The sequence below is a fragment of the Eriocheir sinensis genome, chromosome 57, assembly GCF_024679095.1.
Source record: "Eriocheir sinensis breed Jianghai 21 chromosome 57, ASM2467909v1, whole genome shotgun sequence".
NCBI lineage: Eukaryota > Metazoa > Arthropoda > Malacostraca > Decapoda > Varunidae > Eriocheir > Eriocheir sinensis.
Genome location: NC_066565.1, coordinates 8,622,934 through 8,649,892, shown reverse-complemented (window position 1 = coordinate 8,649,892; position 26,959 = coordinate 8,622,934). Strand labels below are relative to the sequence as shown.

The 26,959-nt window shown below is 44.2% G+C and overlaps 3 protein-coding genes across 62 annotated transcripts in view; 2 read left to right on the top strand and 1 right to left on the bottom strand.

Moving 5' to 3' along the window:
• LOC126984827 (uncharacterized) overlaps positions 1-26,959 on the top strand; it is an 85,603-nt gene that overhangs the window by 45,216 nt on the left and 13,428 nt on the right. The window lies entirely within an intron of this gene.
• Positions 1,116-26,959, top strand: part of LOC126984819 (putative protein TPRXL) — a 71,590-nt gene continuing 45,746 nt past the window's right edge. The window contains exons 1-3 of one of the 18 annotated variants that reach the window (XM_050838967.1): positions 1,116-2,649; positions 12,398-12,521; positions 12,553-12,897. In XM_050838967.1, the coding sequence (XP_050694924.1) occupies positions 1,327-2,442 (1,116 nt within the window). In that variant the 5' untranslated portion in view covers positions 1,116-1,326 and the 3' untranslated portion in view covers positions 2,443-2,649; positions 12,398-12,521; positions 12,553-12,897. Of the gene's footprint in view, positions 3,171-12,397; positions 12,898-26,959 lie in introns of those variants that run through there. The other 17 variants (XM_050838963.1, XM_050838968.1, XM_050838964.1 and 14 more) reach the window with 17 other exon arrangements.
• The window catches only part of LOC126984821 (uncharacterized protein DDB_G0271670-like), an 80,567-nt gene continuing 56,775 nt past the window's right edge, over positions 3,168-26,959 (bottom strand). For 4 of the 42 annotated variants that reach the window (XM_050838997.1, XM_050838998.1, XM_050838990.1 and 1 more), the window contains 3 exons: positions 6,437-6,518; positions 3,863-3,969; positions 3,168-3,569 (listed from right to left, as the gene is read on the bottom strand). In XM_050838997.1, the coding sequence (XP_050694954.1) occupies positions 3,306-3,569; positions 3,863-3,969; positions 6,437-6,518 (453 nt within the window). In that variant the 3' untranslated portion in view covers positions 3,168-3,305. Of the gene's footprint in view, positions 3,570-3,862; positions 3,970-4,605; positions 4,805-5,200; positions 5,322-6,436; positions 6,569-7,458; positions 7,675-7,710; positions 8,068-10,798; positions 10,980-12,822; positions 13,186-13,473; positions 13,581-14,554; positions 14,683-15,654; positions 15,737-16,179; positions 16,347-16,449; positions 16,482-16,617; positions 16,639-16,785; positions 16,818-16,953; positions 17,487-18,336; positions 18,595-26,959 lie in introns of those variants that run through there. The other 38 variants (XM_050839000.1, XM_050838988.1, XM_050838987.1 and 35 more) reach the window with 38 other exon arrangements.

The window sequence follows — 26,959 nt, the reverse complement described above, 5'->3', positions numbered from 1 at the left end:
CTGTGGTGGATAGTGGAGTGTTTCCCATGTGGTATTGGCGTGCTGGATATCCCTTCACTGGTAGCCTGGTAACATATACTCACAGGACTTTCTCTGCCTCTGTGGTGGATAGTGGAGTGTTTCGCATGTGGTATTGGTGTGCTGTATATCCCTTCACTGGTAGCCTGGTAACATACACTCCCAGGTCTTTCTCTGCCTCTGTGGTGGATAGTGGAGTGTTTCCCATGTGGTATTGGTGTGCTGGATATCCCTTCACTGGTAGCCTGGTAACATACACTCCCAGGCCTTTCTCTGCCTCTCTGGTGGATAGTGGAGTGTTTCGCATGTGGTATTGGTGTGCTGGATATCCCTTCACTGGTAGCCTGGTCACTGGTAGCCTGGTAACATACACTCCCAGGTCTTTCTTTGCCTCTGTGGTGGATAGTGGAGTGTTCCTATGTGGTATTGGTGTGCTGGATATCCCTTCACTGGTAGCCTGGTAACATACACTCTCAGGTCTTTCTCTGCCTCTGTGGTGGATATTGGCGTGTTTCCCATGTGGTATTGGTGTGCTGGATATCCCTTCACTGGTAACCTGGTAACATACACTCCCAGGTCTTTCTCTGCCTCTGTGGTGGATAGTGGAGTGTTTCCCATGTGGTATTGGTGTGCTGCATATCCCTTCACTGGTAGCCTGGTAACATACACTCCCAGGTCTTTCTCTGCCTCTGTGGTGGATAGTGGAGTGTTCCCATGTGCTATTGGTGTGCTGGATATCCCTTCACTGGTAGCCTGGTAACATACACTCCCAGGTCTTTCTCTGCCTCTGTGGTGGATAGTGGAGTGTTCCCATGTGGTATTGGTGTGCTGGATATCCCTTCACTGGTAGCCTGGTAACATACACTCCCAGGTCTTTCCCTGCCTCTGTGGTGGATAGTGGAGTGTTCCCATGTGGTATTGGTGTGCTGGATATCCCTTCCCAAGGTGCAGAACTTTACATTTTTCATTATTGCATTGTAGCAGCCACTTTTTGTTCCACTCCTACAGCTTGGTGATGTCTTCTTGTAGGAAATCCACAGTCAAGGGGTTAAAAATAGGCCTTTCTGACAAACTGTTGCAATTTTTATAACACTCTTACTTCCCTTATAAGATTATATTACGTTGTTTGTCTGTCCACAACACAAGTCCTATAGCAATACTTCCTCTCCACAACACAAGTCCTACAGCAATACTTCCTCTCCACAACACAAGTCCTATAGCAATACTTCCTCTCCACAACACAAGTCCTATAGCAATACTTCCTCTCCACAACACAAGTCCTACAGCAATACTTCCTCTCCACAACACATGTCCTACAGCAATACTTCCTCTCCACAACACAAGTCCTACAGCAATACTTCCTCTCCACAACACAAGTCCTACAGCAATACTTCCTCTCCACAACACAAGTCCTATAGCAATACTTCCTCTCCACAACACAAGTCCTACAGCAATACTTCCTCTCCACAACACAAGTCCTATAGCAATACTTCCTCTCCACAACACAAGTCCTACAGCAATACTTCCTCTCCACAACACATGTCCTACAGCAATACTTCCTCTCCACAACACAAGTCCTACAGCAATACTTCCTCTCCACAACACAAGTCCTACAGCAATACTTCCTCTCCACAACACAAGTCCTATAGCAATACTTCCTCTCCACAACACAAGTCCTACAGCAATACTTCCTCTCCACAACACAAGTCCTATAGCAATACTTCCTCTCCACAACACAAGTCCTACAGCAATACTTCCTCTCCACAACACATGTCCTACAGCAATACTTCCTCTCCACAACACAAGTCCTACAGCAATACTTCCTCTCCACAACACAAGTCCTACAGCAATACTTCCTCTCCACAACACAAGTCCTACAGCAATACTTCCTCTCCACAACACAAGTCCTTCAGTAATACTTCCTCTCCACAACACAAGTCCTACAGCAATACTTCCTCTCCACAACACAAGTCCTACAGCAATACTTCCTCTCCACAACACAAGTCCTACAGCAATACTTCCTCTCTGCAACACAAGTCCTACAGCAATATTTCCTCTCCACAACACAAGTCCTACAGCAATACTTCCTCTCCACAACACAAGTCCTACAGCAATACTTCCTCTCCACAACACAAGTCCTACAGCAATACTTCCTCTCTACAACACAAGTCCTACAGCAATACTTCCTCTCCACAACACAAGTCCTACAGCAATACTTCCTCTCCGCAACACAAGTCCTACAGCAATACTTCCTCTCCACAACACAAGTCCTATAGCAATACTTCCTCTCCACAACACAAGTCCTACAGCAATACTTCCTCTCCACAACACAAGTCCTATAGCAATACTTCCTCTCCGCAACACAAGTCCTACAGCAATACTTCCTCTCCACAACACAAGTACACAACAATACAAGGATCGTAATGTTACGTCTACGTAAAGACGAGAAATAAGCAAACAGTGAGTGCTGGGCTGACGTAACCTTGCCTCGACGTACAGAGATCAAAGTGTGAATTGAAGTTACTTATACAAACATCTCGTAAGTAAGGTTGACAAATTATATTCCATCAGTTTAAATGACATAATCTTCCCTATACATACAGATCAAGGTAACATATGAAATGAAATGAGGTTACTTATACAAACATCTCGTAGGTAAGGTTGGCGTAACTTATATTTTGCTAGTTTAAATGACATAATCTTCTCTATACGTACAGGTCAAAGTAACATACGACATACGAGTTAATTGAGGTTACTCATACAAACATCTCAAAGGTAAGGTTGGTGTACCTTATATTTTGCTAGTTTAAAGGATGTAATCTTCCCTATACATACAGAGATCACAGTAACATACAACATATGAAATGAATTGAGGTTACTTATACAAACATACCAGTGAATTGAGGTTACTTATACAAACATACCAGTGAATTGAAGTTACTTATACAAACACCTCGCAGGTTAAGGTTGACATAACTTATATATCGTTAGTTTAAGAGACGTAATCTTGCCTATACGTACAGAGATCAAAATAACATATCTCGAGGGTAGGGTTCACGTAACTTGTATTTCATTAGTTTAAGGTTACGTATACTTACAATAACGTTGTAAAGAGGGAAAGAATAAAGGAAAGAAAGAAGGTGTGTTGAAAGGTCATCTTATCGCCTACACACACCTAGAGACAAACATTGGGGCGAGGGAGGGAGGGAAGGGTAGCACACACACACACACACACACAAATGAAAATAAAAACACTGAACCACAAACCCCAATCAAACACCTCCACACTAAACATCCTCCTTCGACCGTCCATGTTGAGAAAAGGAGGAGGAGGGCGAGGAGGAGGAGGAGGAGGAGGGCGAGGAGGAGGAGGAGGAGGAAACGAGAGTAGATGTGGAGCCGCCAGCGATGGAGTTGGCGGCTGTTCCTCCGTCCTTCCCTTCGGCGACTGCGGCGGGTGACTTCTTGGCCGCTGCCGCCGCCTTGTCCATCTTCTCCTTCCGGTGGATTTGGTACTCAGCGATGAGCCGGCAGGTTAGCATGAAGAACACCTGGGGGGGAGGGAGGGGAGGGGAGGTTAAGGTAGGCTAGGGAAGGGGAGGATAGGTTAAATTAGGAGAGGTTAGGTAAGGCTAGGTGAGGTTAAGGGAGGTTATAAAAGGTTAATGGAGGTCAGGAAAGGTTAGGTTTGGGTTTTAAGGGAGGTTAGGTAAGGTTAGGTTAGGGGAGGTCATGTAGTTTTATCTTTTAGAGTTCAAGGGCAATAAAACAAAAAAAGGCATAAAAAACACTAGGTCCTGCCCCTGAACAGAGAGAAGGAAAAATGACAACGGGGCATAATTACCAGTGAGGGGGCGAGTCTCTCAAACTTGTCGCCCACCATCCAGTGATTGTACCTGGCGAACAGCATCATGAGGGCCAGGACCAGGTTGGCAAACTGCTTCACACGCTCTGAAAGACACAGAAACTGCTCAGCAAGGACTGTAGGCGGGCATCCTCAACACTTCCCCTCACATCAACTCTTTCCAAAGGCCAAGAAAAGGTATCAATTGCATTCTAATAACATGAGGTAATCCAGCTTTCCAGACAGAGCAACAGATTGAAAATAGACAAACTATGTAGAGGAAGCATTAGTTTGAGAAGGCTATAAGAAAATCCAGCTTTCCAGACAGACAACAGATCAAAAATAGACAAACTATGAAGACATCTTTTCCAAAATTTCAAAATGGCGCACCTTCACCCTGCCTCGGAGTCCCCGCCTGGGGGGGGGGGGACCACTCTATATACTATGATCAATAGTTTTAAGCCTGTAAAGAATAACCATTGTATAAAATGGATATAAAGTTTCTGATTCTGATTCCTCTCCCTTCCCTTCCCTATCCTTTCCCTTTCCTTCCCTTCGGTTCCCTTTCCTTCCTTGACCTTCCCTTCCCTTTCCTTTCCTCTCTCTTCCCTTCCCTTCCTTGACCTTTCCTTCCCTTCCCTTCCCTTCCTTGACCTTCCCTTCCCTTCCCTTCCCTTCCCTTCTCTTCCCCTCCCTTTCTCAGCCTTCCCTTCCTTTCCTCTCCCTTCCCTTCCCTCACTCACCTCAGCACTGCTCTTCAGAGGGTTGGTCAAGTTATACACAAGCTCGGAGGAGTGGAAGATGCACTGGTGAGGAGGCTGGAAGACCACGAGGGGCGGCGCCAGGCTCACCATTAGGCTGGGGAGGTACACGTGTTCCCCCTTGTTGCTTGCTGTCACCTCAAGCCGGTTGATCTTGCCTATGATGACCGAACTGTTATTGCTGGAAAGTGAGGTTATGATAAGATTACAAGTGAAGTTTGAGGACTTGAAAAGAACTTGAGAACTTTGACGCAGCTTAACTTATCGCATCTTAACACACATTCGCATCCCATCCCCCTCAGAGCGAACTGTTATTGCTGGAAAGTGAGGTTAAGACAAGAGTTACAAGTGAAGTTTGAGGAATTGAACAGAGCTTGAGAACTTTGCGCAGCTTAACTGATCATACATTAGCATTCCATCCCCCTCAGAGCGAACTGTTATTCCTGGAAAGTGAGGTTAAGACAAGATTACAAGTGAAGTTTGAGGATGGAAGACTTGAACAGAGCTTGAGAACTTTGACACAGCTGAACCAATCGCATCTTAACGCACATTCTCCTCCCATCCCCCTCGGACTCACCCATCCAGGAACGCCACCTCGGTCTGCATGTCCACTTTGCACACCTCCTCCTCGCACCCCTTGGCTATGCTCACCACCATCTCCGCGCTGTTGAGAGCGTACGGGTCGGTGATGGGTTGCTCTGCGGAGAAAGTGCGCACCAGGTTACCTACTCAATTTGTTTTTCCAGAAGAGAGAGAGAGAGAGAGAGAGAGAGAGAGAGAGAGAGAGAGAGAGAGAGAGAGAACTATCACTACAAGCTACAGAAACCCAGAGACAGAGACAGACAGAGACCAAATGAGAAGTAGACATAAAACAGCCATTATCAAGACACCTCTCCACCACAAATTGACCTCTCTCTTGGCCACTCTTTACTTTCGTCTATTATGGCAGCGGTGAGTAGCGGGCCTTTTTTTTCTATGCACTTTTTGTTGCCCTTGAGCCGTCTCCTTTGTTGTAAAAATAAATAAATAAATAAAAGCTACAGAAATCCAGAGAGCCAGACACAGAGAAAATGAGACAGCAAAAGGAAGAAGAAGAAATGAAAAGGGAAAACTAAGACAAGGAGAGGAAGAGAGAAATGAAACAGGAAAAGAATGAAAGGAAAACGGTGAAAAAATAAGACATAAGAACAGAAAGAGAACAAAAAATGAGAACGGAGGAAAATGAAACAGGGATAAGTAGAGAAAGAGAAGGAAAGCAATACTACCAAAGAGACAGACACAGAGAAAATGAGAAGTAGATAAAACAACCATTAGCACTAAAAGCTACAGAAATCCAGAGAGAGACAGAGACAGACAAAGACAGACAAAGACATAGACAGACACAGAGACACAGACAGACACAGAAAATAAGAGAAGCAGAAAAAAAACATTACAATAAGCTACAGAAATCCAGAGAGACAGAGAAAAACAGAGAGAGACAAAGACATAGAGAGACCCAGACAGACAGACAGAGAGAAAATGAGAAGCAAATAAAACATGAGAGAAAAACAGAGACAGACAAAGACATAGAGAGACCCAGACAGACAGACAGAGAGAAAATGAGAAGCAAATAAAACATGAGAGAAAAACAGACAGACAAAGACATAGAGAGACCCAGAAAGACAGACTGAGAAAATGAGAAGCAAATAAAACAACCAGAGAGACAGAGAGAGAAAATGAGAGACAGACATAGACAGACCCATCAATTAAAACCCACAACCAGAGATAGAGACAGAGAGACATGCGAACAAAGAAAAATGGGCCGCCAACTCACCAATCAGCTCCAGGGACGAGGAGTTCAGGAGACCGTACTCAAGCCTCATAATGATGTCACCGTCCGGGTCCTGCTTGTCCTTCTGCAAACACCACCAACAGCGAGGTAAAAAGTCGCCGAGTCAAATCCTGCCACACCACACCACACCATACCCAGCCACACCACACACCACACCACACCATACCCAGCCATACCCAACCACACCACACACCACACCACACCATACCCAGCCACACCACATCCAGCCACACCACACACCATACCCAGCCACACCACACCACACCGTACCCAGCTGCACCACACACCATACCCAGCCACACCACACACCACACCACACCATACCATACCCAGCTGCACCACACACCACACCATACCCAGCCGTACCACACACCACCACACCATACCCAGCCACACCACACCACACCATACCATACCCATCCGCACCACACACCACACTATACCATACCCATCCGCATAACACCACACCATACCCAGCCACACCACATTACCCTCCCTCTCCTTCCCTTCCCTTTCTCAGACTAGCTTTCCCTTCCCTTCCCTTTTCCTTCCTTGGCCTTCGATTCCCTTCCTTGCCTTTTCTTCCTTTCCCTACTACAGCCTTGCCTTCCTCTCTCTTCCCTTCCTCTCCCTCCCATCCCCTTCCCTACCCTGGTCACTATAACTACTGTAGGCAGACACACTTCAGAAGTGGATCTTCATGTGCCTGGCAATGTCTCTCTTTGTCTTAAAGAGCTTTCCACAAACATCACACTTGAACTCTCTAAGGCCATAGTGCCTGAAGACGTGTTCATTGAGTGCCTGCTTCACACTGAACCTCTTCCCGCACTCTTCACACTCATGACTTTTTACACCAGTGTGTGTAAGGGTGTGTGTATCAAGGTGATTCTTCAGGATGAATAGTTTCCCACATTCCTTACATTCATAGTTCTTCACACCAGTGTGTGTAAGGGTGTGTCTATCAAGGTTACCCTTCCGGATGAATTTTTTCCCACATTCCTTACATTCATAGTTCTTCACACCAGTGTGTGTAAGGGTGTGTGTATCAAGGTGACTCTTCTGGATGAATAGTTTCCCACATTCCTTACATTCATAGTTCTTCACACCAGTGTGTGTAAGGGTGTGTGTATCAAGGTGACCCTTCAGGGTGAATAGTTTCCCACATTCCTTACATTCATAGTTCTTCATACCAGTGTGTTTAAGGGTGTGTCTATCAAGGGTACTCTTCTGGATGAATAGTTTCCCACATTCCTTACATTCATAGTTCTTCACACCAGTGTGTGTAAAGGTGTGATATCTGAGGCCTCCCCTTGTGGTGAATTCTTTTCCACACTCCAGACACACGAACTTCCTCTCTCCTTTGTTGCTGGAGTTGCCAGCAGCAAGTTGCTTCATCTGGTGACCACTGACCCTCCTGCCCCCTGCAGCAGTCTGCTCCTGCTTGTCCTGGCCACTCATGCTGCTGTCCAGCCCTGCAGATGAGGCGGCCCCAACCTTTGCGGCGGCTGAGTGTGTTGTTGTTGTCCTCGTTCTTTCCTTGTTCTCTTTTCCTCCACACACCGGAGGCCTAGGGTCCATGGTCGTGGTCGAGGGTGGACGTGCCCGTGAGAGCTCTGTAAAAGTGAAGGAATTCTCCAATAGTAATATTGCCAGAAGAATGAATCGTTCGAAGAATAATCCGTCTAGTAAGCAGGCGGGCACAAAAACCAAGGATACTGTTGGATCTGGCAAAACAAGCCTTGCGGCTGGGGGCGGGGATGATCAGCTGACAGGGGCAGACGATAGCGACGCAGATAAACAAACAGTCACATGCCCAGTCTGTAAGGTTAAGGTTGGTGAGGAAGACAAGGCTCTAGGCTGTGAACTATGTGAAATGTGGCACCACATAAAGTGTGAGGAGGTCACTGAGGCAGTGTATAATTTCCTGAGCAGCAATCAAGTAAGTAAGATTCACTGGTATTGTACCAAATGCGATATTGTTGCGGAAATTGTTCAAACAAGTAACCAACACATCCAAGAGACAGGATAAAGTAGAAAGACGTATGGATGCCCTGGAAACTAAAACCACTGAGGCCTTAGAGGAGATCAAGAGTGATGTCAAGAATCTGAAGGAGGAAATTAGAGATGATATCAGGTCTCAAGTGAACAGTGAGTTCAAATCTAGGATTGATGAAGTCAAGCAGAAAGTTGGGGAGGAAGTCAAGAGTGTGATTAATGAAGCAGTGGAAAGCAAAACAGTTGATATAACAGTCGACACGAGGAACAAAGCAGGGCGGATCCAGAAAATCAATTTTGGGGAGCCCGCTGGTAAAATTTCATAAGTTAGCGACAGCCTCAAACAGTGAAGACCAATGGATAGTGATGGCAGTTCTTTGCTTAAAATCCGCAGCTCCCGAGCAATCAACGTATATGTGACAAATGAATTTTTCTTGTATCTATATATGAAGTGCAATCAATATTAAGCTGGCAAGCAATAACAAGAAACAATTCAAATTGCACATCCGACCCGTAAAAAGGCAGATCTGAACAGGTAGAAATCATCACCATACGATCACTCGAAGAAAACTAAATGTTTATTTCGCTATGTAAGCAGCAAGGGTGATCATAATACAGGTCATATATAAATTACAAACCTGACCTTTACAAAAAAGAGCTAATATGTGAAATTAGACGCAGCTGAAGATAAAAAGGAATTCTTATAGGGCTTCTTTTACATGGGATTGAGGTAACACATTTGCAAAGATTGGCTGATCTAAAGAAATATATTTACAAATTCCCAAGTATTCAACAAGTGCCTCACCAAGCAAAGAGTAGTCGGGGGCTTTTTTCGCCGAATTTGCTTCTCACTCTCTCGACTGAAATGGGGATATCATGGTGGACACAGAGGAGGGAAGCCTGTTCAGGCGCTCTTGGCCGACGGTACTCCTCAGATAGGTTTTCAGCCTTTTCAATGCTGAGAAAGACCTCTCAGCCTCCACGTTGGAGACTGGAAGTGTCAACAGAGTTTTCAAGAGAATGGCGAGATTGGGGAACATGCTGATGCTGACGTGTGCCTGGGCTTCTTTGATAGTTTGGAAGACCGGAACAGATAATGCCCAACGCTCTGCTTCCGCCTTCACGAGTGTCAGGGATTCAATGTCGAGCATGTCCAAGGGCACAATGCATTCAAGCTAGAAATCGAGCAAATAGGGTACTGGGATTTATTTCAAGGAGCGTAAGCAACAAAAGCCCCGAAGTCTTCCTCAAACTATATTTAGCATTAGTTAGACCTCATCTTGACTATGCGGTTCAGTTCTGGTCACCTTACTATAGAATGGATATCAAAATGTTAGAATCGGTGCAGAGGAGGATGACTAAGATGATTCAGGGGTTGAGAAACTTGCCATACGAGGGAAGACTCAAACAGTTAAACTTGCATTCTCTAGAAAGGTGAAGGGTGCATGGAGACATGATCGAGGTTTATAAATGGATGAAGGGCTTTAATAAAGGAGACATTCATAAGGTTTTGTTGGTAAGAGAACCGGGTAGGACACGAAGTAACGGGTTTAAACTGGATAAATTCAGATTCAACAGGGACATAGGCAAAAATTGGTTTACTAACAGGGTGGTGGATGAGTGGAATAGGCTTAGTAGTCATGTGGTGAGTGCCAATACAATTGTCACATTCAAAAATAGACTAGATAAATTCATGGACAGCGATATTGGGTGGGGTTAGATACACGGGAGCTTATGGGTCAAAGGAGCTGCCTCGTACAGGCCTACCGGCCTCTTGTAGACTCCTGCGTTCTTATGTTCTTATGTTGTTATTTGAAAGCGGACGGACTGCCTTCTGCACATAAGCCGAGTCGAGTGAATGATGGAGCGAGTACTTCTCAAGGTACGCAACACACTGAGGAGGGGCGGCGCGCTTCCGTAAACATTATCCCTTATTTTCAAGAGTAAAAAAAAACTCCTTGAATTGGATTTTCAAAGCGTTTCCATGAATGTTAATGGTTTTTAGAAAAGATATATGAAGAGATACTGATGTTTCATAAGGTAGGTAATGAGATACTGGCACGGACCTAAAACGAATCTTAACCCTGGATAGCTACATGGACGAGGACGACAGGTGGCAGTGAGGTGTGGGTGCAGTAGGGTGACGGGGTACTGGATGCGTGCCTAGTACCGCCGGTATAACGAGGATCAAGCCTCTACCTGTAACCCCTGTAACTACACCTCACCCATCGTGAGTAGTGGGGGGGATTCTGGAGCTGCCCTGTGTAGGCCACCCGGCCTCTTGCAGTTTCCCTATGTTCTTATGTTCTTATGAGTGGAGGGCGGCCTGTCTTGTGCAGGACAGCTTACCTACTTCTGCTGCATGAGAAGGTTAAGACTTCCCGGCGGCGGTGGTGGAGGTGTTGTCCTGGCAGTGTTGGGGCTGAGGGTGTCGCTGGCCAGCAGGTCCCCAGCGCTGGCCCGTGGGTGTGGAGCCTTCGTCGTCTTCTTCTTCTGGGGTGTTTTATGGGGCTGGTTGGGCAGGGCCAGAAGGGATGCTGCTCGGGCCTCGGCGCGTGCTGTTGTTGTCACCTGGCAGTGTTGCCAACTGGAACTTTCCGCTACACGCACGAGCCTCAAACACGCTACATTGGACCACAAACGATACAACTTGTAAATATATTTCCACATCAGACGAAATAATGTTATCTGCTGGTTACTGTATAGCCAGGTACCCAAGGCATCTTTTCTCGTGAATAATAACTTATTAGATTCTAATCAGTTTGGCTTCCGTACGTAAGGCTCACTCAGTTGTTGATCAGCTCCTTCTAACATATTGTTGTGCTGGAAGCTTCCCCCGGCGACCATAGGCCTCTAGAAGGCTCCCGGAGGAACGAGCAAGGGGGCGGGGAGCAAGGCAATCCGCGCACGGGCGTGACCAGGCGCCAGGCGGGAAGTGTTGCCAACTCGCATATATTTTTGCTACATGTTCTTGTATGATCTGAAATATACTGTAATATTCTAGACTGTACTGTTCTGGATATATATAGGAGAAGAGGGCGAGAGAGGGCCAGTCCCAGTCATAGTAAGCTAGTGGTAAGTGAAGAGTCAGAGTGAAGTGTACTACTAAGGAAGAATATTAAACTACAGAAACTGTGCAAAGTGTTTACATATCTCCCTCCCACGGAGTCTCCTGACGGCGACACGGAACCAGTAACGTCCGGCATAACAATATTGTTATGCCGGACGTGTTACTTGGGTTCCGTGTCGCCGTCAGGAGACTCCGTGGGAGGGAGATATGTAAACATGTTCAAACGCTGTATTAGCCTTCGTCAAGAACACTGTGGCTGACTTGTCTTTGCTGGTTTGTTAATGTGTTGACTTCACTCTGAAAATCCAGGACTTCTAGCTAACAACTCCATCTCAAAATTAGAAGCAAAGTCACACCAGCCACAGAGCTTGATACTACTACCATGCTTGAAAAACCCGGCGTACATGACTAAACGATATATGTACGTACCTCCTTGAGACGACAAGTAATATATGGAGCCGAAAAGAACCTCCTCGTAACCGACTCTACGTAACCGTTTATCCCGAGCCTGTGTTGTCGTTCCGAGTCGGAAGAACTTAAAATATATTGTCATTACGAACTCTCTCTTTCATAACACAAGTCCTACAGCAATACTTCCTCTCCACAACACAAGTCCTACAGCAATACTTCCTCTCCACAACACAAGTCCTACAACAATACAAGGATCGTAATGTTACGTCTACGTAAAGATGAGAAATAAGCAAACAGTGAGTGCTGGGCTGACGTAACCTTGCCTCAACGTACAGAGATCAAAGTGTGAATTGAGGTTACTTATACAAACATCTCGTAAGTAAGGTTGACAAGTTATATTCCATCAGTTTAAATGACATAATCTTCCCTATACATACAGATCAAGGTAACATATGAAATGAAATGAGGTTACTTATACAAACATACCAGTGAATTGTGGTTACTTAGACAAACATACCAGTGAACTGAGGTTACTTATACAAACATACCAGTGAATTGAGGTTACTTATACAAACATACCAGTGAATTGAGGTTACTTATACAAACATACCAGTGAATTGAGGTTACTTATACAAACATACCAGTGAATTGAAGTTACTTATACAAACACCTCGCAGGTTAAGGTTGACATAACTTATATATCGTTAGTTTAAGAGACGTAATCTTGCCTATACGTACAGAGATCAAAATAACATATCTCGAGGGTAGGGTTCACGTAACTTGTATTTCATTAGTTTAAGGTTACGTATACTTACAATAACATCGTAAAGAGGGAAAGAATAAAGGAAAGAAAGAAGGTGTGTTGAAAGGTCATCTTATCGCCTACAAACACCTAGAGACAAACATTGGGGTGAGGGAGGGAGGGAAGGGTAGCACACACACACACACACACACACACACACACACACACACAAATGAAATTATAAACACCAACCCACATACCCCAATCAAACACCTCCACACTAAACATCCTTTTTCGACCGTCCATGTTGAGAGAGGAGGAGGAGGCGGAGGAGGAGGAGGAGACGAGAGTAGACGTGGAGCCGCCAGCGATGGAATTGGCGGCTGTTCCTCCGTCCTTCCCTTCGGCGGCTGCGGCGGGTGACTTCTTGGCCGCTGCCGCCGCCTTGTCCATCTTCTCCTTCCGGTGGATTTGGTACTCAGCGATGAGCCGGCAGGTTAGCATGAAGAACACCTGGGGGGAGGGAGGGGAGGTTAAGTTAAGGTAGGCTAGGGAAGGGGAGGATAGGTTAAATTAGGAGAGGTTAGGTAAGGCTAGGTGAGGTTAAGGGAGGTTATAAAAGGTTAATGGAGGTCAGGAAAGGTTAGGTAAGGTTAGGTTAGGGGAGATTAAATTAGGTTAGGGGAGGTCATGTAGTTTTATCTTTTAGAGTTCAAGGGCAATAAAACAAAAAAGGCATAAAAAACACTAGGTCCTGCCCCTGAACAGAGAGAAGGAAAAATGACAACGGGGCACAATTACCAGTGAGGGGGCGAGTCTCTCAAACTTGTCGCCCACCATCCAGTGATTGTACCTGGCGAACAGCATCATGAGGGCCAGGACCAGGTTGGCAAACTGCTTCACACGCTCTGAAAGACACAGAAACTGCTCAGCAAGGACTGTAGGCGGGCATCCTCAACACTTCCCCTCACATCAACTCTTTCCAAAGGCCAAGAAAAGGTATCAATTGCATTCTAATGACATGAGGTAATCCAGCTTTCCAGACAGACAACAGATCAAAAATAGACAAACTATGTAGAGGAAGCATTAGTTTGAGAAGGCTATAAGAAAATCCAGCTTTCCAGACAGACAACAGATCAAAAATAGACAAACTATGTAGAGGAAGCATTAGTTTGAGAAGGCTATAAGAAAATCCAGCTTTCCAGACAGAGCAACAGATCAAAAATAGACAAACTATGTAGACATCTTTTCCCAAATTTCAAAATGGCGCACCTTCACCCTGCCTCGGAGTCCCCGCCTGGGGGGGGACCACTCTATATACTATGATCAATAGTTTTAAGCCTGTAAAGAATAACCATTGTATAAAATGGAAATAAAGTTTCTGATTCTGATTCCTCTCCCTTCCCTTCCCTTCCGCTCCTTTATCTTTCTCTCCCTTCCCTTCCCTTTCATTCCATTCCCTTCCCTTTCCTTCCTTGACCTTCCATTCCCTTCTCCTCTCTTCCCTTTCCTTTCCTCTCTCTTCCCTTCCCTTTCTTTCTCTTCTCTTCTTCTAATCAAAAATAGATTAGATAAATTCATGGACAGCGATATTAGGTGGGGTTAGATACACGGGAGCTTAGGTTCAAAGGAGCTGCCTTGTACAGGCCTACCGGCCTCTTGCAGACTCCTACGTTCTTATGTTCTTCCCTTCCTTGACCTTCCCTTCTCTTCCATTCCCTTCCTTGACCTTCCCTTCCCTTCCTTGACCTTCCCTTCTCTTCCCTTCCTTAACCTTCCCTTCTCTTCCCTTCCCTTTCTCAACCTTCCCTTCCTTTCCTCTCCCTTCCCTTCCTTTCCTTCCTTTCCTCTCCCTTCCCTTCTGTTCCCTTCCCTCACTCACCTCATCACTGGTTGGTCAAGTTATACACAAGCTCGGAGGAGTGGAAGATGCACTGGTGAGGAGGCTGGAAGACCACGAGGGGCGGCGCCAGGCTCACCATTAGACTGGGGAGGTACACGTGGGTTGCTCTGCGGAGAAAGTGCGCACCAGGTTACCTATTCAATTTGTTTTTCCAGAAGAGAGAGAGAGAGAGAACTATCACTACAAGCTACAGAAACCCAGAGACAGAGACAGACAGAGACCAAATGAGAAGTAGACATAAAACAGCCATTATCAAGACACCTCTCCACCACAAATTGACCTCTCTCTTGGCCACTCTTTACCTTCGTCTATTATGGCAGCGGTGAGTAGCAGGCCTTTTTTTTCTATGCACTTTTTGTTGCCCTTGAGCCGTCTCCTTTGTTGTAAAAATAAATAAATAAATAAAAGCTACAGAAATCCAGAGAGCCAGACACAGAGAAAATGAGACAGCAAAAGGAAGAAGAAGAAATGAAAAGGGAAAACTAAGACAAGGAGAGGAAGAGAGAAATGAAAAAGGAAAAGAATGAAAGGAAAACGGTGAAAAAATAAGACATAAGAACAGAAAGAGAACAAAAAATGAGAACGGAGGAAAATGAAACAGGGATAAGTAGAGAAAGAGAAGGAAAGCAATACTACCAAAGAGACAGACACAGAGAAAATGAGAAGTAGATAAAACAACCATTAGCACTAAAAGCTACAGAAATCCAGAGAGACAGAGACAGACAAAGAAAGACACAAACAGAGACAGACACAGAGAAAATAAAAACAGAAAAAAACAACCATCACGAAAAGCTACAGAAATCCAGAGAGAGACAGAGACACAGAGAGACAGACAGACAGACAGAGAAAATGAGAAGCAAATAAAACATACAAAGAGACAGAGACACACAGGGAGAGAAAATGAGAGAAAAACAGAGACAGACAAAGACAAAGAGAGACCCAGACAGAGAGAGAGAAAATGAGAAGCAAATAAAACATCCAGAGACACAGACATAGACAGACCCATCAATTAAAAGCCACAACCTGAGATAGAGACAGAGAGACATGCGAACAAAGAAAAAACAGGGTCGCCAACTCACCAATCAGCTCCAGGGACGAGGAGTTCAGGAGACCGTACTCAAGCCTCATAATGATGTCACCGTCCAGGTCCTGCTTGTCCTTCTGCAAACACCACCAACAGCGAGGTAAAAAAAGTCGCCGAGTCAAATCCTCCCACACCACACCACACCCAGCCGCACCACACACCACACCACACCATACCCAGCCACACCACACACCACACCATACCCAGCCACACCACACACCACACCAAACCCAGCTGCACCACACACCACACCAGACCCAGCCGCACCACACACCACACCACACCATACCCAGCCGCACCACACACCACACCATACCCAGCCCCAACACACACCACACACCATACCCAGCCACACCATACACCATACCCAGCCACACCACACCACACCCAGCCACACCACACCACACCCAGCCACACCACATTACTCTCCCTTTTCCTTCCTTGGGATTTCCTTCCCTTCCCTACTGCTGCCTTCCCTTCCTCTTCCTCCCCTTCCTCTCCCTCCCATCCCCTTCCCTACCTTGGTCACTATAACTACTGTAGGCAGACACACTTCAGAAGTGGATCTTCATGTGCCTGGCAATGTCTCTCTTTGTCTTAAAGAGCTTTCCACAAACATCACACTTGAACTCTCTAAGGCCATAGTGCCTGAAGACATGTCGATTGAGTGCCTGCTTCACACTGAACCTCTTACCGCACTCTTCACACTCATGACTTTTTACACCAGTGTGTGTTAGGGTGTGTGTATCAAGGTGACTCTTCCGGATGAATTTTTTCCCACATTCCTTACATTCATAGTTCTTCACACCAGTGTGTGTAAGGGTGTGTCTATCAAGGGTACTCTTCAGGATGAATTTTTTCCCACATTCCTTACATTCATAGTTCTTCACACCAGTGTGTGTACGGGTGTGTGTATCAAGGTTACCCTTCAGGATGAATTTTTTCCCACATTCCTTACATTCATAGTTCTTCACACCAGTGTGTGTAAGGGTGTGTCTATCAAGGTTACCCTTCAGGATGAATTTTTTCCCACATTCCTTACATTCAAAGTTCTTCACACCAGTGTGTGTAAGGGTGTGTCTATCAAGGTTACCCTTCAGGGTGAATTTTTTCCCACATTCCTTACATTCATAGTTCTTCACACCAGTGTGTGTAAGGGTGTGTGTATCAAGGGTACTCTTCTGGATGAATTTTTTCCCACATTCCTTACATTCATAGTTTTTCACACCAGTGTGTGTAAGGGTGTGTCTATCAAGGTGACTCTTCAGGATGAATTTTTTCCCACATTCCTTACATTCATAGTTCTTCACACCAGTGTGTGTAAGGGTGTGTGTATCAAGGCTACCCTTCCGGTTGAATTTTTTTCCACATTCCTTACATTCATAGTTCTTCACACCAGTGTGTGTAAGGGTGTGTCTATCAAGGTGACTCTTCTGGATGAATTGTTTCCCACATTCCTTACATTCATAGTTCTTCACACCAGTGTGTGTAAGGGTGTGATATCTGAGGCCATGCCTTGTGGTTAATTCTTTTCCACACTCCAGACACACAAACTTCCTCTCTCCTTTGTTGCTGGAGTTGCCAGCAGCCAGTTGCTTCATCTGGTGACCACTGACCCTCCTGCCCCCTGCAGCAGTCTGCTCCTGCTTGTCCTGGCCACTCATGCTGCTGTCCAGCCCTGCAGGTGAGGCGGCCCCAACCTTTGCGGCGGCTGAGTGTGTTGTTGTTGTCCTCGTTCTTTCCTTGTTCTCTTTTCCTCCACACTGTCACACACCCGCGGCCTAGGGTCCGTGGTCGTGGTCGAGGGTGGACGTGCCCGTGAGAGCTCTGTAAAAGTGAAGGAATTCTCCAATAGTAATATTGCCAGAAGAATGAATCGTTCGAAGAATAATCCGTCTAGTAAGAAGGCGGGCACAAAAACCAAGGATACTGTTGGATCTGGCAAAACAAGCCTTGCGGCTGGGGGCGGGGATGATCAGCTGACAGGGGCAGACGATAGCGACGCAGATAAACAAACAGACACATGCCCAGTCTGTAAGGTTAAGGTTGGTGAGGAAGACAAGGCTCTAGGCTGTGAACTATGTGAAATGTGGCACCACATAAAGTGTGAGGAGGTCACTGAGGCAGTGTATAATTTCCTGAGCAGCAATCAAGTAAGTAAGATTCACTGGTATTGTACCAAATGCGATATTGTTGCGGGGAAATTGTTCAAACAAGTAACCAACACATCCAAGAGACAGGATAAAGTAGAAAGACGTATGGATGCCCTGGAAACTAAAACCACTGAGGCCTTAGAGGAGATCAAGAGTGATGTCAAGAATCTGAAGGAGGAAATTAGAGATGATATCAGGTCTCAAGTGAAGGAATGAAGGAAGATTGTTCCAGAGTTTACCAGCGTGAGGGATGAAAGAGTGAAGATGCTGGTTAACTCTTGCATAATGGGTTTGGACAGTATAGGGATGAGCATGAGTAGAAAGTCTTGTGCAGCGGGGCCGCGGGAGGAGGGGAGGCATGCAGTTAGCAAGTTCAGAAGAGCAGTCAGCATGAAAATATCGATAGAAGATAGAAAGAGAGCCAACATGGCGGCGGAATTTGAGAGGTAGAAGACTATCAGTATGAGGAGGAGAGCTGATGAGACGAAGAGCCTTTGATTCCACTCTGTCAAGGAGAAGCTTACCTACTTCTGCTGCATGAGAAGGTTAAGACTTCCCGGCGGCGGTGGTGGAGGTGTTGTCCTGGCAGTGTTGGGGCTGAGGGTGTCGCTGGCCAGCAGGTCCCCAGCGCTGGCCCGTGGGTGTGGAGCCTTCGTCGTCTTCTTCTTCTGGGGTGTTTTAGGGGGCTGGTTGGGCAGGGCCAGAAGGGATGCTGCTCGGGCCTCGGCGTGTGCTGTTGCTTTCACCTGGCAGACAGTTTAGGGGTGGGCAGGTACCGGTACTAACGGTACCAGCTAAACGGTACGGTACCGGTACCAGATTGCTCGGTACCGGTACCAGATTGTTCGGATTTATTTATTGGATTTATAGATAATTCTTCATGTCCGATTTTTTTTTAGGTTGCAACTAAATATTGTTATTGTTATTAGACTATGATCGAGTACATCCATAATAACTATACATGCTATTTTTTTTATCGAAAAAATAAATATTCACTTCATTCAGAGAGAGAGAGAGAGAGATCACTACTCAGTGAGTGGATATCTCGGTGATGTGGGTACTTGATCATAGTCTAATAACAATAACAATATTTATTAGCAACCTAAAAAGAAAACGAATCGGATATGAAGAATTATCCAGTAACTCCAATAAATAAATCAAATGATAAAATAATGGAAACGGGAGCTGTGATGGAAACGGAAAGCATGACAAAATGGTGGGAACTTGGGGGGACGGTCAGCGAGGCAGTGACTCAGCGTTCAGAAGCTGTGCAAAGTGTTTACATATCTCCCTCCCACGGAGTGTCCTGACGGCGACACGGAACCCAAGTAACACGTCCGGCATAACCAGGAGTCGGCATGACGTCACGAACGTGAAGCCAACGCGCTATTGGTCCGCTGTCTCCCCTCCCCCCTTAGACCCAAAACATCAGTCAGCTGATCTTGTGGACGTGCATACAATGCCTCCGTCTGGGCCACACCAGACTCACCGCACACCTGCACCGCCTGCACCTGGCCCCTACCCTCACTGCCCTTGGTGCAGTACAGTCCCCGAGACCATCGAACACCTGCTGCAGTGTCCACGCTTCCACTCACACCGAGTACTGCTGTGAAGCCAACTGGCCTTCCTAGACGTGACCACCTTTGACCTGCCAACGCTGCTGGCCGCCCTCACGGCAGGAAGCTGTGATTCGCCTCACCTGCGCCTTCCTCAAGAAGACGGGGCAGCTGTCACGCCTGTGAAACCCTCATGCACAGGACGTCACCAGGGCTCATAAGATCAACTAGATCATCGCGGCCCTTAACAGCAACATACAATGCCTGCCTGTTCAGCTTATGGCTGTACCAAAAGGGATCGTAGTGGATCTACATCATTTCACAGGTGAGCTGAGAACTGTATAACCAGATACATATGATAAAAATACTGTAGCAACTTTAAACAAAGATATGTGTCTGTTTGTAGATAGCCAGGCAGCCTTGCAGGAGCTCTTGTCCTCCTCACCTACTGACTGTGATCTCACTGCCTTACTGCCATCCATGCCCTAGAGCAGTGGTTCTCAACCTTTTTGGCCCGCGACCCCCCAGACAATATTGGTAGAGACTCGTGACCCCCGCCTTCCCCCGAAGTGCTTCTGACACACACACACACACACACACACACACACACACACACACAGTACATGCCTATGCCCCGGATCATAACAACATAATAGCAACAAATAAGATAAAAAAAATATTTAAAATACACATTTATTACTTTTTTGGTTTTACATTAACTGAAATGAGAATAAGGTTTTGGAATATGCGAGCTACAGCTAGACATCATGAAATGTTACTATAGAATCACTATAAAAAGAATAAGATTATGAAATTGCATGTTTAATTTTTCTATATTACATATATATATGAATAAGAAAAATACAATCTTTTGAGACAAAATATGCAAAGCAATACGGTATATTTTATAGAATTAATGTTAAATTCGTACAGCCACTAACAACTTTACTAACTGCTTCAAGAGACAAAAATAAGTATGAAATTATAATAATACTTTTGTTGAAAAAAGCTACTGCAGTTAGTATGAATTATGTCTGTGTTTGTAAACCACAATCAAATAAAATTACTGATAACTTTATACCAAAATTTAAATATTCAGCCTTAAAATAATTACAAAATAATTACAGTATTTCCTTAATCTGCTGATATTACAAATCTGCTGAAACCTAAAATCAGCTGATGATGTATAATTCTCATATGAGACAATACACCCACACAAAAATCTGGTAGACTCAGAGATATTTCATACCTCTTTGGTTTGGAAATTAATATATTGGAAATATTTAAGACATTCTGTCTGAGATAATTATTTTCTGGATTTGAAAGAATTGTATGAATTTCTTGCGAAATAATTACTAACGTGGTGTTACAATTAAAGTACAATATTCATGAAAGTTTAAAGACAATGGTCAATATTTAGGCCCTACTATGGGGCTCCACTAGTAGTGATTAGCTAATAATATCCATATTCCACAGTGAAAAATAGTATTTACACAGGCCTAAGTTTATCATGATAACTAACCCCAGTTAGTGAGATACTTGGGCCTGCTTTTTTGAACACAGTAACTCCATCCTGGGTTTGATGCCAGAGATGGCAACTCGGAGATCATCCTCCACCCAGAGTCGTGATCGGTATTTGTTTTTGATATATGTCAGTGCCGAAAAAGTCTTTTCACATAAATAGGTTGATCCAAAAGGAATTAGTACATCCATTGCAGCCTTGGATAATACTGGATATTCATTTGCAACTGAAATCCAGAACTCATCCAGTGTGGTTGAGCCAAACGATGTCTGTAAGGTGCGATCACTGGACAGCTCCAGCAGTTCATCCTCCATGTCGGATGATAAGTGATCCCCTGTAGCAGTGAATGGTTGTCGTATCCAGTCATATCGTTGTGGGGCTGTCTCCTTTGGGAAGTACTTCTTGAAGTGGGCCACAAGACCTCGGAGGTGAGTCGTGATCATTACCTTCACGTTATCGACACTTAGTTCATTCTCCTCCATAAATTCCTCAAGCTCAGGAAACATTTCAACACTGCCCCCATCAACTCGCACAGCCCATCGTTCCAGTTTCCTTGTGAATGCATCAATTTTGTCAGAAAGAACCAAGATGTTTGTGTTTGGGCCTTGTAGTGATAAATTCAGCAGATTAAGTCTTTCGAATATACAAGACAAATATGCTAGATTTGCTAACCAGTCAGGGTCAGTCAGATGGTCAGCAAGTTGGGACTCAGACTCAATCAGGAACAGGCGCACCTCATCTCGCAGCTCGTACAAGCGGTTGAGAACTTTGCCCCGGGACAGCCACCTGACTTCTGTGTGGAACAACAGTGCTTCATGCTCCGAGCCCATCTCATTGCAGAGTGTGGAGAACAGCCTGGCGTTTATGGGACGTGTTTTGATGTAGTTTACTATTTTAATCGCAGTCTGAAGAACACTACTTAACTCTGGATTGAGTGCTTTGCTCGCAAGAGCTTCCCTGTGAATAATACAATGTGTAAAATTTATGTGAGGTGCCACTTGTAAAACTCTTGCCTTAAGTCCTTTCCTTTTACCCAACATTGCCCCGGCACCGTCTGTGCACACACCAACACACTGGTCCCAACACAAGCCCTCCTCTCGTATTTTGGTGTCCAGCTTTGTGAATATGTCACTACCTGTGCAGGTTCCGTCCAGTACAGTGCAAAAAAGCATGTCTTCTTGAAGTTTTCCAGCAAAACTGTATCTGATGAATACCAGTAGTTGTGCAGAATTTGATATGTCTGTCGACTCATCTAGCTGCAGAGCATACTTGCTTTCCTTAACCCTGTCAATCAGCTGACACTTAATGTCATTTGCAATGTCATTAATACGTCGAGTAATAGTGTCGTTAGACAGCGGGACTGTTTCAAGCTCACGGGCTATTTTATCACCATGCATAATCCGACTCATAGTCACTGCGCCAGGCTTCATGAGGGTTTCCCCAATGGTATGTGGCTGTTTGGACTGTGCAATTAGGTATGCTACCTCATATGATGCCATCTGAGCTTTGGTAGAGATTGTGGTTTGCCGAGTTAACACTTGCTTTTGATCCTGCAGCTCTCCCTCCTTTCGGCGGAAAAATTCTATTGGTTTATCAGCATGAGACAGACACACACAGACATTAACACATCGCCGCGTCGCCCAGCTGAGTGTTGTTGACAGTGTGGCGGCGCAGCGCATCATATCACGTCTTCAAACTGCGCTGCGCATTATTATAATATCTATATTTCTAAGCTTTCATTGACAATAAGTAAGTAAATAAATCAATAAAATAAACAAATAACTGAAATGATATCTAAGTCACGTAACTGAGAAGACAAGGAAGGTTCTAAGCCTGAAATTTAAACATTCAGATTATTATTTGTTTGAAATTTATGAGCAGAATTATTTTGACAGCCTTAAAACAAAAGTCGACCATAATACTATTTTTTTTTTTTTTAACATCATCTCGCGACCCCCCAAAAGCATCTCGCGACCCCCCGAGGGGTCGCGACCCCTAGGTTGAGAACCACTGCCCTAGAGGACACTGGTGCTACTATCCACTTCACCTGGGTGCCCTCCCATGTGGGCATCCAGCCCACCTAGACGAGCCCTTCAGGGCAACACAGTGGACCCTGGCATTGAATAGGCAACACGCTTAGTTATGTTAAGAGTAGAATTAAACAATCCATCCACAATACCATTGCTGCCCAACTGACACACTGCTGTGACCATGGGCGTCGATTCCTTTAATTAATTAATTAATTAAAATAGGGGAGGGACAGAAGGGAGGGGCGGAGCGAGCCAAACAGCTGAGGATCCGGGGGGCGCTGAGCCCCTCCCCCGGAATATTTTTAAAAAATTTGCTTATTTCCGAGACATTTTGAGGCCACATGCAGTACATTTTATAATTAAGTAATAGCTTTAGTCTGGTGATAAACATGCTCCAAGACCCTTAAAAAAAACATTAAATGTTGACTTCATTATTACACCTTTTTATTTTATCAATATCCTGGTAGGTATTATTATCGCAGAGGTCAGAATAGGATTTGGGGGTTAAAACTAATTTTTTCTGATAGATTTTGATGTGCTGGTTATAAATGTGGCAATTTTTTCCGTTGCAAAAAAAAAATTTCTTGCCCCCCACCCCCCCATACTTTAGGTTACGTAGGTGGGTTAGGTTAGGATAGGATAGGTTAGGTTAGGTTAGGTCACTTTAGGTTATTTTAGGTTATTTTTGGTTAGGTTAGGGGGGTGGGGGCATTTTTTCATCGAAAAAAATTTTTTTTTTGCCTCCCCTCTGTAATATAGGTTAGCTTAGGTTACATTAGGTTAGGTTAAGTTAGGTTAGGTTAGATTAGGTTATTTTAGATTGTTTTAAGTTAGCTGTGGTTAGTTTGGGTTAGGTTAAGAGGGGGGTGGGGGCAAAAAAAAAAAACATGTCCCCCACGTCTCCCCCCCCCCCACAATCGACGCCCATGGCTGTGACGGTGGTAGTACCAGCAGAGTCCACTATGTTAGTGTCTCCCAAAACTGTGACTACATTTATGGGAGACACAGTGAAACTCAGGGTGTGGTAGCAGTGCGCCTTAGACTAGGATATAGGTACTACTGGAAGGTTAGTAACTCTCCTGGTCTCTGTTGCACATGCAGTGTTCCAGGCCAGGGGGCCACACACTGCAACACAACTGTCATGGAGTGCCCTCTCATCAAAAAAAAAAAAAATATGAATGCTTTGATGCCTTGATGTAAGGACTTCGTAAAGAGAATTAACAGCGGGTGACTGATTTCTTAATTGACTTCTTTAAGGATTCGGGGTGAAATTTTGTCGGGACCAGGAGTTTTGTTTACGTTAATTTTAGTAACTGCTTGAAGTATGTCACGCTCTGTGATATGTATGTTATTTAGATACGTATCATCGTTATGCCTTGCAGTAAATGGTTTTATATCTCCTAGGTCTTCATCAGTAAATACTGAAGCAAAAAAGTCATTTAGAATGTTTGCCAATTTAGAATGTTCGCCATTTCTGTGTCTTCATTAACAATGTTTCTGTCTGTTGTTGCTAGAGGACCAATAGTGGAACCGAGCACTTTTTGTTTCTGACATATGATTAGTTTAGTGACCAGTGTATGGTAGTTGTGTCCTGTACTGCATCCCTGTACCGTATTGTGATCGTTGTTCATTAGTGTTTCATGTTATTTCGAAAATTGCTTATCCAGGTGGTTGTTTTTGCGTTTATTTCCGCCAAGTTCCCTAGAGATGAAGTGTTGCGGAGGAAGTGGATACTGGCCACACGTAGGCTGAATTTCAATCCCTCTAGGTCGGCAGTGCTTTGCTCTAGACATTTTATGGAAGAAGATTTTGACAGGACCACACCAAACTATGTAATGTTGAAAAAAGGAGTAATACCGACTGTCTTTCAAGGTTTTCCATCTCATTTACAAAAAGATACAAAGACTAGGAAAACACCTGCCAAACGTGAGGTACTAGTAGAAACAGTAGTTAAACCTGCTGTTGAAGCTAGAGTGGATGCTACTGTAAACACTGATGCTGCAAATAACTGTAGTAATGATGCCACATCCATGGAGGAGGATGAAAACTCCACAAATTCAAAGGAGATTAGTCATCACACTTCAAAGGATACTGCTGCTACTGTACAGGAAAGTATTTATAATCCCCCTCTGGATACTAAACCTCATAGACTTTCAAAATTACCCATGGTGTCTTCAGTCTCTCCTGAGAAAGCTAAATTGAAAAGAAAATTAGCATTAAGCCAAACAAACCTTGTATCAGCTAGAAAAAAAATCAAAACTTTACAGCAGTCGAAAAGACGTTTATTAAAAAGAAATGCTAACCTACAAAATATTATCAGTGACCTAAAAGACAAAGATTTGCTTAGTACTAATAGTTTGGATATTTTGGAGGATTGTGCTGGGGGAGTAGGAGACCTTCTACAAAGACAAGTGTCAAAAAAATTGAACAAACCTGTACCAGTATCATATTCACCTGAGCTTAGGAGCTTTGCATTAACTCTACACTTTTATTCACCACATGCATACAACTATGTCAGGAAAACATTTGACACTTGTTTACCACATCCAAGGACAATAGAGAAATGGTACCAGACTATACCAGGAGACCCCGGTTTTACTTCAACAGCCTTTAATGTATTACAGTCTAAATCAGTTGCTGCATCTGCAAATGGCAAACAATTACTTTGTTCCTTGGTGATAGATGAAGTAGCAATACGCCAGCATGTAGAATGGGATGGAAAAAAATATCATGGGTACATAGATAGGGGGACTCAGCTGGACAGTGACACCTTACCTATAGCAAAGAATGCCCTTACATTTATGGTGGTAGCTGTTAATGATCACTGGAAACTTGACCCTAATGACTTGAAAACTTTCTTTCTTCACCCTGTAACTGGTAAGCCTATCTATGTGTTCCTGGACCCTTGTCATATGCTGAAGTTAGTGAGAAATACTTTGGCTGAAAAATGCTGTTTGGTTGACAGTGAAAATAAGTATGTAAAATGGGAATATATTGATAAACTGCACAGTTTGCAACAACAAGAGGGACTTCATTTAGGTAATAAACTAAAAAATAAACACATAGAATGGATGAAACAGAAAATGAATGTAAAGTTAGCAGCCCAACTTTTAAGTGAATCTGTGGCTTGTTCTCTTGAATTTTGTTTGCATGAAAAATTTAAAGAATTTGAAGGTTGTGAGGCAACAATAAAATTCGTTAGATTTTTTAACAGACTTTTTGACATTCTAAACTCAAGGAATCTTAAAGCATGTGAATGGAAATGCCCAATGAATAACAAAAATCATAAGAAGTATGTTGATTTTCTGAAGGAAGCTAAGACCTATATAATGTCACTGAAGCAGCCAAACACTTACACTTGTCTTCTGGAAAGCAACAGGAAAACAGGATTTCTCGGATTTATTGTTTGTATAGACAGCTTAATAGGTTTGTATGACACCATAGTTTCCTCTCAACAGTATGGAATTACTTTTTTATTAACATATAAATTTAGTCAAGATCATCTTGAGCTGTTTTTTGCAAAATTACGCAGACTTGGAGGATGTAATAATAACCCAACGGCGAGGCAGTTCAAGTCTGCTTACAAAAAATTACTTGTTCACAATGATGTACAAGATGTACTAGGTGGAAACACTCTGCCACTGCAATCAGTTCCCATTTTAACAGTTTCTAGTAACTGCTCCAGGGATGATAATGTAGATTCAGAACCACCATCTGCTCACTCAATAAATGTATCTATTGCTAGAAGCAAAATACTTGAAGAAAATGCCCAAGATTCTGCTCATTGTGATCATGACTATGTATATGTACCCCACCCAACACATATGTCATTATGCTCACAGAAAATTGTTGCATATATAGCTGGATTTGTAGTATTTAAACTAAAGCAATGTTTAAAGTGTGAAGCCTGTCTAGACGCATTAGAAAGTACCACTTATAATGATATAAATTCTCTAGTTATGCTGAAGAGTAGAGGAGCTCTGATTTTTCCATCAGACGATGTTATTGATGTATGCATGACCTGTGAAAAGGTTTTCAG